The 22,260-nt window shown below is 37.3% G+C and overlaps 1 protein-coding gene across 1 annotated transcript in view; it reads right to left on the bottom strand.

The window, feature by feature from the left end:
• Window positions 1–711: 711 nt before the first annotated feature.
• LOC119775297 (exostosin-1-like) overlaps window positions 712–22,260 on the bottom strand; it is a 70,855-nt gene continuing 49,306 nt past the window's right edge. The window contains exons 8-11 of the mRNA XM_038273232.1: window positions 19,873–19,962; window positions 7,926–8,086; window positions 6,382–6,553; window positions 712–1,636 (exon numbers count right to left, since the gene is read on the bottom strand). Of these exons, the coding sequence (XP_038129160.1) occupies window positions 1,451–1,636; window positions 6,382–6,553; window positions 7,926–8,086; window positions 19,873–19,962 (609 nt within the window). The 3' untranslated portion in view covers window positions 712–1,450. The remainder of the gene's footprint in view (window positions 1,637–6,381; window positions 6,554–7,925; window positions 8,087–19,872; window positions 19,963–22,260) is intronic.

Genomic DNA, 22,260 nt, shown 5'->3' with positions numbered 1-22,260 from the left:
TCCCCTGAACCATTCAACCATAAAACACCATTCTAGTGTTTGGTTAAAAAAAAAAAAAATTAGAAAACTTTTAATCAATTTGACTATATGAACTGATGAACTGTACAGTGCCTTGAGATCACATTGGTGTGAATTGGCACTATATAAATAAACTGAATTGAACTATTCACATACTTGAACTCCACTTAGAATATTCAACCACCACTGTTTGGCGCCATTTACCTTTTTCCTCTGAGCATGAGGCAACTGGTTTGCTTGAACTCGTAATGAATCAAGGCAACAGAGGAGACAGCAGACCGGTATTTCCAAACGTCCAAAACGAATGAAGAGTCTTCCAGTCCGGACAGGCATTTGGAGGACGCAGTCGCTGAATTCGTATTCAGCAATGGGCTGCAATTTGCAGTTCTCCATAGTCCTGCTAATGACCTGATTATTTGGTTCAAGTGTGCCAAAGCAGTGACACATCTAGAATGTACAGGACACCAGACTACGAGGTCAGGACTTGAAGAACCCTGCTCTATAAATTATGTTTGATTTTATATGTGAATCAGTGTTTTATTATTTAATCAGCCTTCTTAATAAAGATACTATTGTTTGTCGCTATGTATCAATCTGTACTATTAAAATGGTTTAAGATCAATTATTTTGTGTAGAAACAAATGCAAAAAAACTCGAAAGAAAAAAAAAGAAACTTGACACTCTGCTTTCTTCTATATAACATTTCTTTATTTAATTTTCCTTTATGGGTGTTTTATACAGGGAGCAACTGCTGCTAAAGATTGTACAATAGTTTACAAGGGGCAAGTCACCTTTTGTCTTCTGGAGTTTCTTTTTTGTCCCCTTTGACTGATTTCTGTACACATCTAACCTCATTAGAAGGAATTTGACTCTTTCTTTTTTCTAAACATATCTCATGTATTGCACAGTATACATTACTTCCTTTAAACCATGAAACACTTTACTTTTGTCTTTGATCATGAACGTGTATGTATCTAGGTTTTTTGTTGTACATTTCCTTCATGCATTCACACACATTGATCAGCCACATCTTTAAAGCCACTAACAGGCTATATGAGTAATTGATCCTCTCACTGCAGCATATTGACTGGAAAAGCAAAGAGTGAAATGCGTTGAATCTGATTATCCAGGTGGAGCAACCACAAATCAAATCTGTGCAAACCCTCAAATTATGCTTCTAGCCATTTTTCTGTAGATATTGGGCCGACTCCAGATAAATGTGCTGGTTTTAATATTGTGGGTGACCATTTGGCTTGTTACCGCATCCCTGCAATTTTCTCACATTTTTTTCACAAGAACAAACATTTCCTTATCCTTCATATACATCACTCCTAGCTTTCCGTTTCATAGCATCCCATTCAGTTCATATGTTTCCTTCCCACTGAGAGGAAGGATGACTCTATGTTTCTGAAATGCTGTTTGATTGTAGCCTTCAGAGTCTCTCAATGTCTCTGTACTTCTTCCTCAGTATAGAAACTTGGTCCCTGAACAGGACGGGGTCCAGCCTCATCTGCGAGTGTACTAAGGGCATGAAGCCTAGCCATTGGCTGAAGGCGTTCATACAGGTCTGTCGCTGTGCAAAATGGTCTGGGTCAGCCCAACGAGATGCCTTAGAGCCCTTGGTGTGGAGAAGAAAAAAGAAAAGAAAGAGAGAATGATACATTAAAATGGTTGTCTGCGATCCTGCTTATGGCAGTTTTTCAATCTTAGCAGTTAAACTACTGTTTTTTTTCTTCTTTTAAATGTTAAGACCCCACATTCATATCTTCAGGTAACACAGAGTACATGTCAGACTTAATAATATTACTTTAGCGATAGTTTCAAGGTGTTGCTTTATTGTATGTCTCGTACCATGTCTTTCGGTTGTGCTGTTCTTTTTTCATCTCATTACAGGTGATGAAGCAGACTGAAAATGTTTTGTCATTGTCTCCTTTCTATCTCTTCTTTCTTTCATCTTTTCTCTTTTTTTCCCTTTTTCCTTTTCTTCTTCTGTTTTTCTGCCCTATTTACATTGCAGTGTCCATATAATCTGTAAATCTCCCTGCATAATTACAATAAAGCAATTTATATGCATGAAACAAGTGGAGCAATATGGCAATTGCCATACTGCTACACTTGTGAAAGTAAAATCTGTTGGGATCTTTTTGGCATCAAGATAATTATTCAGGACACTGTAAAAAAAAAAAGAAAAAATGTTAAGACTTTTCCTTTTTACTAACTAACACATAGCATTTGTTTTCTAAATTTATAAGTCTTCAAATGAATGCTTTTAAGAATATTTATTTTAAACTGAGAAAGTTTAGGCTTAATACCTGACTTCATATTTTCAGCCAAAAGTTTAAAAAAAAACCTTCAGTATTATTGACACCTTTTATTGGTTGTTGAACCAGGAAGTATAACATAAATGTTGGTTCTTTGCTTTCTTACACTCAATGCAAGGGTAAAATATTTGGCACAAAACCTCTGAAATTTTTGTTCCAAATTATAATTGGTGAACCATATTATTATTTTGGTATATATTGTATATAATTGCACACCCCTTTAGCTGTGACTGTTTTTTGCTCGTTGTGGGTTATTGACTACACATTTAGTTTTTCTATCACTCTGTTAGCCCTCCCTTCCATTCATCATGTTTAGCATTAGCTGGAAGTGTTTACGTTTCAAACTTGCTGGTAAAACAAACGGCAAAAGACCAATAATGCTTGAGTGGTAGAAGAAAATTAGTTCTTATAACAAATGTTTGGGTATTTTCCAACATATGTGTTATTGCTAAATTCAGATTCTTCTTTCTTTTTTTTTTTTTTTTTTGCATAGTCATCTATACTGATATTTATTTTCAAATAGCCTGCCATTATATAGCACTTTTTCAAATCAGGAGACTTGACCAAAGCGCCCTACATTCAGTCATTCACCCATTCACTCACAGGCTGATGATCGCAAACTGCATTGTAGCCACAGCTTTCCTAGGGCTCACTGACAGAAGAGTGGCTGATGTACACAGTCGCCACTGGGTCCTCTGACCACCATCAGTAGACGATACGTGGGAAGTGTCTTGCCCAAGGACACTACGACACTGAAAGCCTGGGCCGGGGCTTGACAACCGTCCGGTTGCAGGGCAAACTCCTGCATCCAAAGCCACTGTTGCCCTAAACTGCCACCAGACTTAAGTCTGATTGGTTCCCAACCCCAAAGCAACCTACATACAGTGACATATAATGTCAATTTCACTCATTTTGCAAAATTAATAAAAGAGGCTGGCATCCATGTGTTATTATGTGGAAAAAAAACAAGAGCTGTCAATATCATGACCACACAGCAGCATGAAGTTAGAAAAAAAAGAGCACAGTTATTTACAATGTTCCTCTGTGTGGAGATTTGACCTACAGTAAGCAGCCATTCAAAATATCCCTTTCCAGTCAATCGCCAGCCGAATGGCAGCCCTCTTCCCTCCAACTCCCAGCGAAATCCCCTCCAACTTCCAGCCACTGGATCGACCTCCTCTTGCATATTTTTTTACTCTGACTCCGCCCTTCAACAAATTACAGGGTCTGACCAGGAAATGACGCTTCTCTTTAGATCTTCATGTCCACAAATCTTGACTGAAAGAATATTTTAGTACAAATATTGATGTTTAAAAAGGAATTGTAGGCGACCAGCTAAGGACCAGCTAAGGGCCTATCAAGGAAAGCGGGGACATTTTGAATGGCTTCTACTGTAACTGTTGAAGCTGTGGATGCTATTACACTATATCTGCTGGATCCAACTTAGAATTTCATAAGGAAATAGCCCAATTCAGATCTTTAGTAGAAGTCAAAGGATGGAAATTGGGTGGTTCGGCTGGACATCGGTTGCATATCACTGGATATAAACTAGTATAAAATGTTACTTTAGTATGAACTGCAGGCTTGGTGTGCTCTAATCATCTATCCTGGCAATTTTCTGCTGGGATTTTTCCTGCCTTGTTCTTGGTTCCTTTTTTATACATTTGTAGTTTTCAAGCATGCAAATGTATACAACTTTCATGAGCTGCAAGCCTGGGGATAATGAATGGAAGGTTGTTTTTTTTTAGTCCGGAACACTAGAATCTTCTGCTTCTTTTGTTTGATTCTCTAATTAATATATATTGGCTGCAGGGGAGGAGTCTGAGGGTTTATGATCGTTCTGAGGGGAAAGTAGAGGATAGCAGACCTTTTGATCAGATTTGTCATTGGGATGAAGAGATTGATCCAGCAGCAGCAGAAGCTGGAGGTCAGGTAGGATAATTGAACTACAACAAATCAAGTGAAAGAAGTGGTTTGGCATTACCCTATTTCTTGTTTGCTTTGTGGTAATTTATTTAAGCTGTTGTTGTTGTTTAAAGTTTTCCAAACATTTCAGCAACTTCCACGTTCTTGATGCTAAATGCCTTGCCAGTGTTGCTTGAAGCAAAGTCACAAATCAACAGTTGAGAGGAGGAGGGAGGCAGGAAAAGTGAAATGAGTGAAGTCAGGGGTAAATCTTGGTTTGCTGTGCTGCCTTCACAATTAAGACATTAATCACTGAGTTTATACTGCAGAGTCATCGTCCTGCCTGTGGTCAGGTCATCAATCAGAACCTGACACTGAGCTGGCCACGTGAACACACACACACTTTCACACACAAACCATACATGTTGGGCTTTCCCATAGAGAAGGCTAGCACAGTTTTAACCTCAAAAATGGCCACTGCTAGATCTGCTTTCAGGTTTTTATCTTCTTTAGGAACAGACTGCTTTTATAAACACTTCAAAGGTGACAGATAGAGGTCTTGACCTGTACTTCTCAAGCAGCATAGTAATAAATACAGCTGTTTTATTTTTTTTTATATCCCCACCAAAGTATCCAAACATTGAACCCATTCGTATATTACATTAGATGCTGCACCTGAAACATTTGCAGCACATGGAAAGTTTGGTCTTTTAACACAGAATTTTTTACCTGACTATACAAACCTATTATACATGTTAATAACTTGTGGTTATCAAAGATGGAAAACATACATTTTCATTTTTTTTTCCATCCTCAACTGGATTACTTTTTTTGTTTGATTTTGTATTACCTAACCAGAAGGAGAAAATATGAATTAATAGCTCAAATGACAACTTCAAATTTATTAACAACGACAATTAAATCAGCAATCTGGAATTGGTTATATTTAGTTTTATTATTTTTTTTGTTCATCAATACCTCAAATATTGTTTACAGTTATCACTGGTGTCATCAGGTCTGGAGAGACCACAGGAAAGATGCGTCAGTCAAGCCAAGGGACACTGACTGCTAATTTGTCTCAGTAGTTTAAGAAAATTATCCTCAAGAAAAGTAATGTTCTGATGTCAAAATAATGCTCCTCATTTTTGGCTTTGTTGGTGAATCCCTGAACTAATGTTACATTTCAAGGCTGCTATTGCTTAGAGCTGCTTCACATCTGCACTGCATGAAGTCATCAAACTTGAAGTAGGTTATTTGATGTAGCCTTACATGTCTTCTTTAGATATAAATAGTTATTAGACTGGCAATTCCTGAATGTTAATCTGGATGGTCTTAACACAACATATTTCTCAACTAATGATTTGGAAACATATATTTTAGATTCTTTTATCAGGCCACATAACTCTATTTTGACCTATGCAAACTGATTAACAATTTCAGGGATAAAATGCATATGCCTGACATTATAGTAGGAGATACACCCCTGTACCATGAAGTTACTTCAGTAGGGTGTTTGGGGATCTTCAGACATGTTGTCACCAGCACTTTGGCCCTTCTTTTCAGCCGTCCAAATGTTACTGCATTTCTCTCTATTTAGCCAGTGGGTTCTTTTTCTAATTATAACTTCTTCTGTTAATTGACTTGGTATATGGTATATGTATATATATATATGTATATATATACATATATATATATACATATATATATATATATGTATGTATATATATATATATGATCATTCTGAGATCGCGGATACAAGCGGCCGAAATGGGTTTTCTCCGTAGGGTGGCGGGGCTCTCACTTAGAGATAGGGTAAGAAGCTCCTCGGTCATCCGGGAGGGACTCGGAGTAGAGCCGCTGCTCCTCCACGTCGAGAGGAGCCAGTTGAGGTGGCTTTGGCATCTGTTTAGGATGTATATGTTTGTATATATGTATATATACCCCCCCTCACAACCCCAGCTGGGATAAGCATGACTGAAAGTGGATGGATAGATGAAATGGATGCATTACAATAACTTGCTTTGAATCCTGTAGTTAATTTGCAATCCACTTTTAGGGACATTTCAACGTAAAGCTAAAAACTGGACATATAAGTGAAATGATATATGGGTAATGTCGAAGCATGAACCTCTGTTACCTGGCCCATCATAGCTTCCTTGTACTGTTTCTTCTGTGTGACTTTGATTGGAGGCTGCTTAGTGACAGCTGAAACCAAGAAGTTCATCAGGATGTCCTCACAGTTGGCCATGTGGTCCACCATGGTCAGCGGGCTGGCTGGGATGTAGTGAGTGAACAGGTAGTGGTAGTATCTGAACACAAAGAGGTAGATGAGATTTACCGTACTGGATCCATCCCTTAACAGCTTCTATTCTGTTTCCTTATATTCAGTTATGTTTGTTGTGTTGCACTCCCAGCATGGGAGCACTAGATCACTGTCAGGTCTTTTACCTCCCTGCCAAGGTCTGCAGTCACTCGCTTACGAACACACACACACACGCACACACACCACCTCTAATTCGTGTTGTCTGCTTTTGTTGGCATTTGAGAGACCAAATAACAAAAGGACTAAAGAGGTGCATTCAGCATCCAAACAATAGAGTGAAGGGAAAGCCATTTATCTGCGTGACAAGACACCCTAAAATCCCTTTGGAAAGGAACATTCTCTGCTGTTCAATTTACTGCTCTGCTACATACTTGAATTTTCTATTTTTTTTTATTTAGCTTTTTATGTTTGACAAACACAAAGATAACAGGGTAGTACCGAAACCTGTTTTGATTCATATTCGCCTTTAGAGAAAAATAATAGTAAAATGACCACAGTAAATGGACACCCCTAATGCGGTAGCTCGCTGTGTAAGGAAGATGTTATAATGACTGAAGTCCTTTTAGAAGAAATACAATCAAAAGTGCCTACAGCTTTAGAATAACAACCATTACTGCAAACGATGGAAAGCCTGTCTATTTGCACAGCCATTATAATGGTGAGATCCTTTTATGTAACTCCAAACAGTTAGTAGGTTGTTCCGAATGCAAAATGTGGTTCATGAGTTCAGTCAAGCTGTGCAGGTTGCTGGTTCCTCTGCAGTGTTCACCACTGATGCTCTGAAGGAGCTCAATGTGGAAAAATGCTCCAACACCCTGACTGTCAAAATGACACATTATTTTATACATACATATATATATATATATATATATATATATATATATATATATATATATATATATATATATATATATATATATATATATATATATATATATATATATATATATATATATATATATATATATATATATATATGTTACATTTGATCTAAATTAGTTCTTAAAAACTTTCTTTTACAATATATCTTCATAAATATGACATAACTTTTTTAGTAAGCCAATAAGCCATTTTAGAAAATGTAAAAGTGAGAATGTATGTACTTCTATTTTTTAACTGGAAAAAAATCACAAAAAGGTTTAGATAAGAAAATCTCTGCTAATGGTTTATTTAAAAGCTGCTGTGGCTGTTTGGGCACCAAATAACATGCATTACTGTTTTTAATCTTAATGCATTAATTTTGTTCTCTGGTTGTATTTTTTAAAAAGAAAAATAAGGGTAAAAGGAAAGGAAATTATGTGAATAAAACTAGTGCAAGGCTTTTGCTGATCAGCTGGAAGTCAGTCATGGCTTTGTACCTGTGGTAAAAGGCTGCTCCTGTAAGTACCATGGAGTAGTCATTAGTCCACTTGGAGGTGTAGCCCCAGCGTGATCTGGAACTATCCCAGTAGTGGCTCCTTGCTGGATAACCGACAATCCGCTCCGGAAAACTTTGCCACACAATAAAAGCAAAGTCCACCTGGGGAAGCATAAAAGGAAGGACAAAAAAGGTGGAAAAAGAATGAAAATTGAGCACAAATGGAAAGCACAGCAGCTGCTTTTTTCTTTAAGCACTTTAGCTTTGCAAAATGTAGGGTTAGGAGCCAGCTGTCAAAAGAAGTGCAATGTTATAATTTCCCTTCCCTAATGTAGCTTTGGCTCGAGAAGTAACTTAATTGTTGCTTATTTTTGAAGAGGAAGAAAACTGTGCTGCTTTTCCCATCATGCCCCAAAAGTTAACTCTGACTCACCTGCAGCATGAGTCAGACTTGTATTTAAGGATGGGGTGGGAAACTCCAGTCCTTGAGGGCCGGTTTCCTGCAACATTTAGATTCATCCTTGGTCCAACACACCTGAATCAAATGGTTGAATTACCTGTCCAGTATGCAGTCAATTTCTCCAGAGTCCTTTTAATGACCTATTTACTTGATTCAGGTGTGTTAAGTCAAGGACATATCTTGAAGTTGCAGGATACAGGCCCGCCAGGACTGGAGTTGCCCACCCCTGATTTAGGGGCTTAAGTCTCAACACAGTTAAATTTAGGTCTGGACTTTGACTAAATCTTTCTAAAACATGAAAATGCTATATTCTGAGCTATTCATTATAGATCTTGCTGTATGTTCCGGGTGGCCGATCTTTTGGAAGTTTTGCCTTCATTCAACCTCCATCTGTATTGTTTGTATTTAGCTCCATTTATCTTCCAATCCAGTCTTACCTGCGATATTGTCCCTTCTGTATATAAACTACTTCCTATTGTCATACTAGCATCACCCTTTTATGACATTATGGAAACTTGACCCACACAGTCTTGGGAACTCTCTTGAGTTGAACAGGTAAAAGGACTCAAGTATGAGCACATCCCTGGGAATAGATTACAATGAGAGGTGTACCTCTTCTTTATATTTCTTGTGACACATTTCCTTTCAGCTACGGGATCATAGCATGTGGAGGAAGAGCTAACTTGCCTCACAGCTTTGGATAAATAAAAACCAAGGCAGCCCACCACACACCTGCATGTCCAATGCAGAATGTGTCAGTGACTCTGCACATTCTCCAGACTGGTTGCTCTAAGCAATGGGTTGTTGCCAGATATCACTGACCACATAAGGCTCAGTGACACATATGTCATTCCTGCCAAGCAGACTTATCCCACAGGGAAGTTTCAGTCATTGTGTACTCAATGTCAAAAATCTAACTATAGTAGCATGCCTAACAGACCTCCGCTTTAAGTGCGCCAGGAGTAAATGCGTACATCCAGTGAAGTACAACCAAATATGTGACATCCTGCAGACATCAAGATGTACTTCACACCTAGAAGTCCTTTTACTTGGCCTAGTCAAGGCAATCCTGATAAAAAAAAAAAAAAACTAAACAAAAAATGTTTTTTTTCAGTCCACTAAGGAAGAAAACATGATGTGGTGGAAGAACATGTCATTTCTTGTTAGGCTAGAGCAGGCCTGCCCAAAGTCACTCCTTTAAGGCCGCTGTCCTCCAAGCTTTAGAGCAGGGGTCACCAACGCGGTGCCCGTGGGCACCAAGGTGCCCTCAAGGACCACATGGGGGGCCCTCAGAGTCTTCTAAATAAAGAACAACCCACCAGTGGGCTAAGTTTGAAATTTTATTTTATTCTGTTGCTCTTCTTTTTAATCATTTATAGAGATTTCAAAATGACAATGTCTAAATAAACTTAGAAATTAACAGAAACAATAAAAATATGTTGATAATGAACAAAGTTTAGGCTAACGCTAACCCTTGCAGCTCATGGGTCAGTAATGGTCGCCCTTCCTACGTCTCGGTACCCTTGAAGTGGCCCTCAGCCTTAAAAAGGTTGGTGAACCCTGCTTTAGAGATTTCCCTCCTTCAGCAAAAATCATTTCCACTGATTAACATTATTTTACTGTATTGCTATCATCAAAAATCAGCTGTGCTGCAGCAGGAAAACCTCTACAACCAGCAGGATAGCAGCCTTCGAGGGCCGACTTTGGGTACGCCTGGAGAGTATCAAGAAGGAAATGATAGTTTTCAAGACACCATCGTTCATTCATTCTTCTATTTACACCACAAAAATCTCACACAGGCATACTGTCTGCAGTTCAACGATGCCAGGATTGTTCCTACTTCTATCCTGGAGAAACTTATCAGCAGCTACACAAATGGATGCCCCAACACATAGGAAAAAACTCATCCAGTAGGACTTAGTAGTTCATCTACAAAGACAATGGAAAGTAATTTGAAGGCAGTAAGTTAAACATTGGAACAAGGATGAAAGGTGGGACGAGAGAAAAGAAAAATATTGAAATAAAAACCTTGATATAAACAGGTTTCATCTTTCTAACACCTATTGTGCTGATTTGACACAATTTAAATAGATTAAAATAAGCAAAATAAAAATAATATAAGGCAAAATAACAAATACTTGAGTTTGCAGTAGGTATAGATATTAACTTGTTTTTATTTTGTCTGAACCCAATGACATACTGGCAAAATCAAGGCTATAAATGAACTGAAAATATTAACATTTAAAAAATCATGCATGATTTTCTAACAGCTTGATTCTTTTTCAGAAGGTGTTTATCAACTTTGAGCTGCTTCATAATGCTCGCTACACCAGTAAAGAAGACATTTAATGTAGGATTGTCTAGAGCACCTGGTTGTCCTTGAAGGAGCCTGATCTACCTGGCATAGACCCTCCTCTGAATTCAAAAACACCACTGAGACGCACTGGCAGACACACCAGAGAATAAAAGGGGATCAGCACATAATGAAATACTTGGCTATACAGACACAGGCGCACACATTCACATTGGGAAGCGGCCAGAAAATTAATCACCCCATCTCCATAGATGAGACAAGGTTGAGGAGGAGAGCCCTGAAATTGGATGTTCTTTAGTCATACCTTACGGCTTCTGTCATGAATTGTGTGAGCAATTACTGTAAAGACGCGGCGCTAACCACAGAAAAAGGTTGCAGCTGCTGTTCTCAATGCAGCCCCTGATCAATTGACATGTAAGAAGTGTGCATCCACAGTGTCTGTGACTGTTTGGGTCAAATCTTTCCACAGCTTGGGCGGAAAGGATTAAAAATATCCTGCAAATCTGATTTTCCTATTCGATGTGAAGAGGTAAAGATGTGCTTCAGTTTATAGATTGCAACATGTCTTAGTTAGTACTTTGAAACTATTCAATCATGTTTTATTGATGGAGCATAAAAATTAATACTCTAAGGCAAAAATAATTCAATTAGCAATAAATACAGATCAGTACCATGATATAAAACAGAGGCCAATGATGTAGGTAGGAAATGATAAAAGTCCAACGCTTTAAAAGGTTTGGCATGCATGTTATACATACTAATACATTCTACTAGGACTACATTTATCTGCAGATCAGAGGGTCAGTTCAGCTATAGATCTGTTACAAATCTCTCCTGACATTTGGCTTTAATGTGTCTCATCTGATGAGATAAGTCAAACTCCTTCAGTTTTAGGTGCTTTTTAGTGCTTCTGAGATATTGTTGAATTGTGGTCCTAAATGGTTTTAGACTGATTTGATTTGATTTGAGCCCAAGCAGATGTTTGGGAGCACACTGTGGGGGCAATAGTTTCTATTGGTTTGTGTTTTTTAGAGCACAATTGTATTTTAACTAGCTGACTTAGCACTTACACAGCAAGTGATGAGAAGTGGCAGATTTTCAGCATGTACAATGTGACTTTTTCTACAGTGAATGCTGACAAAATAAAGTTACAATAAGTTGTACAGTAATTAATTAAATAAAGGTAAAATATTGTTGGTTGAAAACTGAATTTAGGCACAAGGCGAGAAACCCCAAGGGAGAAAAGGGGTTAGAGGATATTTTTTCTTTAAAAATAACAGTTAACTCATCTAAAGTTTTACTATTACAGCATTGGCATTTTCGTTCAGAAAAAAGAAAATATTTATTTAGTTTGATGGATACAGTCTTAAATAAATAAAAAATCATTACATAAATAAAAAAGCACTAAGTATGTTCTTCAGCTTTATTCCATGAAAAAATGTTAAAACAGTAAAAATGTTTGAAATGCTTTGATACTATGATAGAGGCAAACCGCTGCATTGGTGAAATTAAATTTGCTCTAAGAAATCTAATGTAACCTTAAAGTACAATTAAATAAATGCAGGCCAATTGTAGTGCTGCTTTAATTGCTCTAAAACGTTTTTTAAAGCCTCTATAGCAAAATACAGGATCACCTGATGAGAGGCAATTATTTCTCTCCCTATGTTGTCTTTTCCTCTGATCTCTCTTCATGGAATAAACCAAATTGAATGAACTAAAATAATTGGCAAATTGGCAAAATCCAATCTTGCTGGAATAATGCTATATGAGAAACTTCAAAAAAAAAAAAAAAAAAAAAAAAAAAGTAATAAAGTAATGAGATAAACTTCTTTCCATCAATATATTCCCTTATCATATTCCTCTAGGAAGAAACAAGTTGATCAGATCAGCGCTGTGTTTAAACAGAAAATCTCTTCAAAAAAAAAGCTCCCAGTATACAAATAGGCCTCTTTGAGTTTAAAACCCAAGTATAGATCGTACGCTCCTAGAAATTAAGTTCCTGCTTCATCACAAACAAACCAACTTCTTGGGGTGACAGTGACCTCAGATAAAGGAGTTTACTGTGCATTGTGGGTTCAAAGCCCGGCTCAGGCTTTCAGTGTCTTCTTGTTGTTGGACAAGACGCCTAACCCACAATGCTTGGTGATGGAGGTCAGAGGGTAGCTATAGCTACACAGCTTTCAACCATAAGTGTGAGTGTGTGCATTAATGACTGATTGTAGTGTAAAATATATAGCTACATTAACATATAAGAACATTTAGAATAGAAGAGAGAATAAAAAATCTCTTTATTGTCCCACAATGGGGAAATTCTGGTGTTTACAGCAGAAAAAAGATGATACAAAAATGTAATAAAAAACTAAACAAATGAAATACTGTACTGTAAAGTGTTTTCAAAATATAAATACTGTGTACATGGTGAATAAATAACCAATATACAGCTATGCACTTTTTTTTTTTACAGTAATGGATATTTGAAAATAGCAGCAACATCCGAGATGTGCAAAATGACAGCAGCATGTTAGTCAACTGACTAAGACAGAAACTGTGCAAAATCAGCATGAATGTAACAACTTATTAAGGTTGTTGGGAGCAGCGGTGTTATAATGTCTTACAGCAGCTGGGAGGAAGGATCTGTGATTACGCTCGCTGGTGCATTTATGGTGCAGCAGTCTGTCACTGAAGGAGTTCCCTAGTTCTGCAACAGCTTCATGCATGGGGTGGGAAACATTATCCAACAGAGATGTTAATTTCGTTAGGATTCTTGTTTTCCAACTCCTGCACTGAGTCCAGAGGGCATCCAATCACAGACTTTGCCTTCCTGATCAGCTTCTCCAGCTGCTTTCTCTCAGCTACAGATAAGCCACTGCTCCAACAGACAGCTCCATCGAAGATGGAAGGTGCCACAACAGATTCATAGAAGGTCTTTAGGTCTTTAATAAAATTATTTCTTTAAAGAGTATGAAACTCTTAACCTCTTGTTTGTATTGCTCATTTCCATAGTTTTTGGGGAGGGAAAGCTTGCTTTTATGAACGTTTTGGGACATGGTCTTCTGCTAAATGAGCTGACACTGGAGAAGGGGAGCCTCCATTGCCTCCCTATCTTCTAGTAATCAGACTTCTCTGTCATTACTTTTTCCTACCTCTGCTTGCACAAGATAAATATGGTAACATTCAATAAAACAATAAAATTTTTAATATTATTTTAATATTATTTATTAAAATGAGTTTGGACACTGTGTATCAGAAATTAGTCTTGACCCTTTATTAAGGACGCATATTAATGACCAATGATTTAAATTTGATTAATGTAATTGATTGACTACAAACTAATTAATAAGTGGCTATTTATTAAAAAAAACTTGAGGAGCTAAATATTATAATAAACTAACTATAATAAAATAAACTAAGTATAAACTATTTACTTCACTAACAGTATTAAATACTGTCTGAATACACATTATGGAACAAGAGTTATTGATAAAATATAACAAAAAGTGAACCTGTTAGGTAACTGAGTAAAATATCTGAAACACTTTCCAATGTACAGGGATGTAAAACTATCATTAAAGCACAGGATTTGTGGCTTTGATTTAACGACTATTGTCGCTTTCTTTTAATGAGGTGGATGATAATAGTGATGTAGCTCCCTGTTTTTAGTGTATTCCAGCAATCAGTGCTGGGAGACTGTTTTTGCTGTTAACACAAGGAACATCATCACATCCTTGCTTTCCAAACACAATAACTATCTGATCTGGGCGTCTAGCCCATCTGGTGTTGTCAGAAAGATTTGATTTAAGACATTTCTTGATTGTTCATATCTGACAATGATCACGTCAGGATGTCAGTTGTGATGCAAAAGTTAAATAATTGTGGTTATCTTTCTCTGATATTATAATTTATTTCACAAAAAAAAACAAAAAAAAGTCACTGTATAGGGAAAAAGTTTTCATAGCACCCTACATTGAATACTGTCACTGAAGAAAAAATTAGTATTTTCTACTTAAAATAGGTAGGGAAAGAAAGTAGAGCCAGCTGAAATGTCTCTACCACCTGATAAGTGCAATCAAAAACAAAAATGAATCCCAGTTATGAAAATATTGCATGCAAAAATAAGCCATATAAGTCAACCGAAAAAAGAGACTCTAAAGTTTTCCATCAGCCACATCAGTATTGATATCTAACATAGAAAAGTCAAGCAGTCCACAGTATGAAAGGCATGAAAGACCCACAACAGCTTTCCAGTCCATTGTGGGGTAAAACACAGACACCCCACCATGCAAATGAACATTCATACCTAAGGGCAATTGATCACAAAGTTTGGAGTGAGAGAAAAAGTGCGATTACAGAACTTCTGGATAAATTAGAGGACCGCAAATATAGATTTAAGGAGGGGATTGCATCTCCAAACTCCACTACTGCTGAATTGTATTGTTCATCCGCTCCAGCCGGTGAACAATACCTCCTTAAGACCGACCCTTAACAATCATAGACAGGTTTCAGATATTACAGGAGTTAATCCCCCCCTTCAACGACAATCCCCCCTTTTAACGACCGACCTCCAGAATCATAGGCAGGTTTCAGATATTACAGGCTAACAATGGAACCAAACGACCCATTCATCGCTTACCATTTGCATGTTTCCAAGCAATACAAGGCCTCCTATATAAAGCCTCAAAATCACTGCGGATCCAGACATTTGAATTGAGAAAGCTTCCCGGAGAAGTGGCGAAGTCCAGTTGATTTTTTTTAAAACTTTTACGGAATGACTATGACCTGGATGCCTGAGAATCTTCATCAGCATACTGCTGCTGAAAGTTTTGTTGCAAGTATAGAAAAAAAAAATTCACAAATCGAAAAGGTAGCACTCCTATGCAGGTATGTGAACTTTCTTCCATTTTTTTCCACCCAAATCCTCAAAATAAAAAGAACACCAACCAACGCTGGCGTCGGAGGATGTGGAATTTCAGGATTAGAGGGCACTGCTCTGATGGATGTCAGTTCCTACTTGGTTCCTCGTGACTCAATCAACTCCTCCCAGCAGAAAAATGTCCACCATAAAAAAGACTCCATTATGGTATTTCTATAATTTCATCAATATAACAAAACCTAAACCTCGCAGTGAAGCGGCACACAGTGAAATCCACGCAGTGGGAGCGTTTACGGCTCCTACCTCAACTCATGCTACTATGTGACATTTGCTCCAGGATAAATATTTAATCATGAATGCTTATTATATATTTAAGCCCATGTAGTCTTTTTTATAGTGGGCTAATACACTTAGAGCCCATGTAAACATGTCTTATTTAACACTTAAACATTTTTGCAGCTTCAGATAGATTTGTTTTTTTTTTTGGTCCAGTATGGCTCTTTGTACAGTTACGCTTGCCGACCACTGATCTAATCATCATGTTTTTGGACCATAGGACCAAAACCCGGAGCCGACTGATGAAAAGCTACAGTGCTACAAACTGCGTTACATGTTTAATAATCATTTCCAATTTCAAAATGCAAGCTAAATGTGTTCCATAGGCTGGAGAAAATATATACATATATCTTTTCTTTGCCAAACTTAAACAGCACTAACTTACCAGACAGTACTTCAGAAAAAGAGATATGAGCATAATTTTCTGCTGTCGGTTCATGAGAAAGTTCCAGTTCACTGAGTAATAATAGTCCAATTGTTTTTAAGCCTACCGAACCATCAGCGTGTGTCTCATCCTCTCTTTTAAGCATCGGATACTTTAATCAAAGATGCTCTCTGTGCTTTGACAGTGTAATGATACAGACGCTGAGGTAATGGCTCTAGCCAAACTTCTGACTCAATGAAAGCACTTAGGTTGTTATTAAATCTTATTCAGACAGCTCTTTAGTCTTTTCTTTTAACCTTACTTGTTTCTTTGCATTCTGTCTGCATCACTTTCCGCTGCTCTCAATTTCTCAATCTTTCATCTACTTCAGCTTTCGGCTTTCCTTTATTCCCCTTTATTCTGCAGTTGGTTAAATTAAAACAACACATCCACCAACAAGGTATTTTAAGTCAGAACCAAAAAATGGCAGGTTAAGTTTCCTTCTAACACTGGCTAGATTTATTTCATCTGATACATTCTGAGTCTTCTTTTTAATGCAAAGCGTTTTTGTTCGCCTGGTGGCAGATACACTGTTTAGGAAAAGTGAAGTAATTCCTTAATAATGATCATTATGCATGACTTTTCATGAACTACCTGTGACATTTCACCTCAGATCAATACTGAGTCAAGATATCATCGCCTTCTACTCCTGACCACTAACTGTGCTGGAAGCGTGATTTCACTGGGAAAGGATTATTTAGAACATAAGGGGGGAAAGGACAAATATTTATTTTCCAACAAACTGTGTCACAGAAAATATCTATTGAGGTTTTTCACAAAGGTGATTAGATTTTGTGTATTGGATTTTGGAGTGGTTTGATTTGAAGATAACCACAATAATAACCTGGAATTATTACAATTCCAGGTTTATCACGTCTGCATCCCAATTTTCTTGGAAAAAAGGTTGTAAGGTTTATAATTTTCTGCATGTTTGTTTTTCTGACCTTGTCTATATAAGCCCTTATTAACATTTTTATTCTGGGCTCAATTTTTAAAAAATACACATATTTGCTGCACATATGCACAGAACAAGATTTGCCAAAGTATTTCTGGTCCATAAACGATTATAAATAAAATTACAAAGTACTTTTGGTCTTTAAACTTCACTGCATTTGTGTGTGTATTTTTTAAACTACCTTGACATGCCTCGATACACAAATGCATTTTTTAAAACGGGATGGTTTGCCACCAATCACAAAGCTCCCTTGTATAAGCCAATCAAAAGAATGCAGTCCAATTGGGATGACACCCGGATATCACATCCTCTGTATCCCTGTGGATCTTATACTGTATGTGTGTGTGGATTTTTTTGTGCTTGTGTGAATCATGCTGTGCATGTATCGATCTTGTCCTTTGCATGTATGAATCACATATGTGTTTTTATGAAAACTGAGGCCGATCTAGCTCCGTAGTTTATAGGTATTAGATTGAATCTTCATGCTGACTATTCTGTCTATGGTTTTTCAGGGATATTGTAGTATCATCTCTAAAGTCAGCTGTTTGGATACAATATTTGACCCAGAAAGAAATTATTTTACAGTTGATCCAAAAACGGCCTTAAAGTTAACATAAAACCCGATCCAGAAACGCCCCTCTTTGGTTTCTTGGACACTCTTAACAAATTGGGTCGTGATGTGACATCAGTGGTCTCCTATGGCATGATGATTGCCAAAAGATGCATATTGAAGCAGTGGAAGGCTGACAGACCACCTAATTTTGAATCTTGGATCAAGGAATTTACAGGAATCTTGCATATAGAAAAAATTAGATTTGATTTAAAGCTACAGTGTGTAATTTTTAGCGACATCTAACGTCCAGACTGCAGAGCGCAGCAACATGAACATCTCCCCCCCACCGCTTCTCCCCCCCAACAGTACGGCGAGCGTTACGGGACAAAATGTCTTCCACGACGTCTGCATCACCTACCTTCTCAAGTGATGAGGTTTGTTTACATAGATAATTTCACAGATAGTATTCTCAGGCATAATGCTGCCATCTATTGTTCAGTACCGTCTCAGTTCATCTCTCTCAACTTGCCGTAGTTACTTTCGAGCGTAATGGGCGATCTCGCAATCGCTAGTTTGTTGGCTCTGCGCTGCCGTAGCGAAAAGATGTCTGCCTCCATGGCTGCGAGACCCGCTCCTATGTAATTATAAATAACGAATTCTAAGGCAACACAAATATTAAGGTTAAGAGGCTGAGCTCGTACATAATGATAAATAACATAGTTATGTATAATATATTAGATTTCTGACTGTATATCCCTGTAATTATTACACACTGTAGCTTTAATAAACTGTCCTCAAAAATATTACAAAATTTGGAAACCCATTTTAGAACAACTGAAGCCATAAAGAACCCCTATCTCACCCTCTTTTTTTGTTCTTTTTTACCCCATTTGTTATGAATAAAGGTGTGGACACTTCTAATTGACTGGTTGAAACTCCATAAAGTGTGTTTTTTTTTTTACTTTCAGTATGTCCAAAGTGTAAATAAACAAATAATTTTTATATAATATTATTTATAGTTTGTCTAATGCTTTTTTTTGTGACAAATGCTAAAGGACTCACTAAAGGACATTAATCATTGTCATGTTCTTGTTGTATACCTGTAAAAAATCTATAAAAATAAAGTGGAGAAAGTTGATCCAAAAACTGAATCAGTCAAGTCCAGCTTTAATCATTTCACAGCATTTTTTACAGCATCATTTTAAGATTTGAATTCATGCTTTTATTATGACTTGATTAGCTTACTGCGATGCTCTTTATAACCAGCAGAGCTTTTGATGAATAATATATCTTCAACTGGTTAAAACTGGGGCTGCGAATCATTTACCAAGAAAAAAATCAAGAATCACAAGAAAAGCTTTTTTCCCAAAGTTTGAGCATGGTAAGTGTTTCGACAGATTTTATTTTGTAATTTTGTATACACGAGAGTATACAAAAAGAAATTTAGTTTAAAACAGCTTTTTGCAGCCTTGAAAAACAGTAATAAATAAATATATTTTCTACCTATACAGAAATGTTTAAAGTTAGGGGAATTTTAAGCACCTTACAATATATTCAGTCATTCCTCTACATTGATGGCGACAAACTACATTGTAGCACCAGCTGCCCTCTGGCACACTGATAGAAGCAATGCTGCTGTACACAGGACCCACCAGGCCCTCTAACCGCCATCAATAGGTGATGCAAGGATTCGACAGAGATGGATGCAGCGGGGTTTGAACCTAACTACTGCATCCTACACCACTGTTGCCCCATTGCACGCAAAATTGTAAAACAAATCACTTTGCACCGCATTTGAAGATTTGTTCTGTGTACAAACAATGTTTGCAACTTTTCAAGACATGTAAACCTTACAAGGATCAGGCCCTAAGTGTTTGCACTAACAGGGACTTTTATTTTAAAGTTTTCGTCGTCTTTTATGAGATTCAAGAGATTTCCATTATCTGTTATACATGTTAAAGCGGTATCTTTGAATCTGGATGATATGGGATGTTTGTTTTTGGTGTCATCATATGCCATCAGAATGACATTCTCACCTCATTGGTTGAGAGAACAGAGTCCTCATCCAGACTGAGCACGGCATCGGTGGTGATGATGTCGTGGGGGAAAAAACGACTGCTCATCGTCTGCAGGAAAAAAGTATATTATTATTCATAATATGGTCTAATGAATTCAAAGCAAGAAAAAAATTAAAACATATAATTAATTAAACTCTGCAGAGACAAAGAAATTTAAAAGGTCAAGGAAACATGCTTTATTTCATTTTTAATTGAATGTTATTGGTAGAGAGAAAAAAAGTCTAAAGCTAATAAACAAATAGTTGTTTCACCCCCTACAGTGGGTCTGTCGATCAGCGAGCACGCCTAATAGCTTTTTTGTGATTATCAATTCAGTGGCTGACAAAAAACATTGGGGACCCTGATCCATCAGCCTGAAGATGGCTGCTGAAGTTATTGACTCGTAATTAAAGCATGAATTATTCAACTGTTTCTTTAGAGAACAAATGAAGGTGCAGAAATTGATGAATGGGGAAAAGAAAAGTTATTTTGTGTTTCTTCAAAAGTTTGCATACTACTGTACTTTATTTAAATTTACAATATGCTGCATTAATTTACAAAATGTACTTCAAAAAGCTGAAAAGCTTTACTGATGTTTACAGGTGTGCATTTCTCAATCATAGATGCTAAATAAATAACATATTCTCCTTATCATTAAATCAAACTTTGATGACTGTGTTGTTTTTCTTTTGTTTATTACAACACAAATATCTTTTCATGAATTCCTTTAATCTTAATTAGTAATAACATTCTTAATATTTTCTGCCACACTTTCTTCTTCTTTCATTGAACTTTTTATCCATAAAATTCACCCTGTTTACAGAAGGTGTCACAGTTTTTTTGCACAACAAGGGCACAGAAAAAACAAACAAACTGCTGCTTGCTTTTATTTTTAATTAATGAGATATTTGAAATTGTGTATTCCTCTCTTGAGAATGTCAAAATAAGCATCCATATTACTTGGAAGTTAAAGGTACCCCAAGGGTTAAGGTTATGCCCAGAACTCTTGGTTATCCAAATTAGTTTTTTTTAAACTGTAAAGCTTGTTGGGATCTGGAGGCTTGGTCCACTTTCTCCACCAGAGGGCGCACAAGATCTCCTGGGGGCATGAGCTGACTCCAACACCTGTCTTCCATCTGCTCATCAGGAAGCCCTATTTAAGGAGGAGGAGGCTAACACTTCCCTGCCAGAGTGTTTGCCAGTAAAGATTGAGTCCTGTCTGAAGACCTGAAATCCTGGAGAATTATCTCTGTCTGGAATCTGCCTGCACTCAGTTAAGCCTCTGCCCTCACTGAGGGCAGGCAGGCAGGCAGAGGGCTGAGGGCCCCTCAGCCCTCTGCCTGCCGACTAGCCTCTGGACCCTCAAGGTTCCCCGCCTGCAGCTCCGTTCCACCCTTGAGCAGGTATTAACTCCAACATCAGAAAACCTGCAATTAACCTGGATCAACACTAACCTCTCTGTCCTCCTCAGTGGTGTTCCCCTCGTAACCTGTCTGCCGAACCAAGGACCAGTTCATACTCACTGTATATTTTGTAAGTAAACCTTTGAACTTTTTCCCAGTCTCACAAGTGTTTCTGCATGTGGGTTAGACGCCTTGAACAGCCAACATGACAAAACTTATGTTTGAGAGGAAATGAGGGAGGCCTATCTCATACGACCATATGAAAATTCAGTTCAATTCAGTTTATTTAAATAGCGCCAATTCACAACACATGTCATATCAAGTCACTTTACAATTAAACCACATCATACAGTCAAATTGATTCAAAGAGGATTTAGAATCCAATGTATTTTTTGGTCCCATTTTTCAAATAAATGGCACCTCAGAACCCTTTTAAAATTATTGATAATCTGACAAATAAAAAAGTCTTTATAGCTGTTAGAGGAATCAAACACTTTTGAACCAGATTTTTACATGTTTTCTTAGTTATTCAAGGTGGTTTATATTTGGAGCTCAAAGTCTTTCAGATTAGGAGGCCTCCTTGCTATCACCCTAATCTTTAGCTCCCTCCACTCCCAGCTATTTATTCCCTTCAACTTGACTCTTGAAAGGGAATCTCACAAGAGCCAAGTTGAGAAAAGCAGTGCTAATAATCCAAATGTTAATTTCAATCAAAAGAAACTTATTAGTAACATAAACAAATATACCTTAGACCTAGCTCCACTGTTAACAATAATAATTCTGGCTTTAACTATATTCAAACCTTCCCTTGCAAATAAATCTATTCATTAAAGTAGTTGCAAAGTTTGTTTTTTCCCCTGTTATTTAAACCAATAAAAAAAAAGAACAATCCCTTCCTAATCCTTAGGGTTCAAAAAATGAACGGCGGTAAACCTTTTGCAAGGGCTTAAGAACAGCTTAATTT

The sequence above is a fragment of the Cyprinodon tularosa genome, unplaced genomic scaffold (genome assembly GCF_016077235.1).
Source record: "Cyprinodon tularosa strain WSP-4 unplaced genomic scaffold, ASM1607723v1 ctg864, whole genome shotgun sequence".
Taxonomy (NCBI): Eukaryota; Metazoa; Chordata; class Actinopteri; order Cyprinodontiformes; family Cyprinodontidae; genus Cyprinodon; species Cyprinodon tularosa.
The sequence above is the reverse complement of the archived record's forward strand: the minus strand, read 5'-3'. Positions and strand labels throughout refer to the sequence as shown.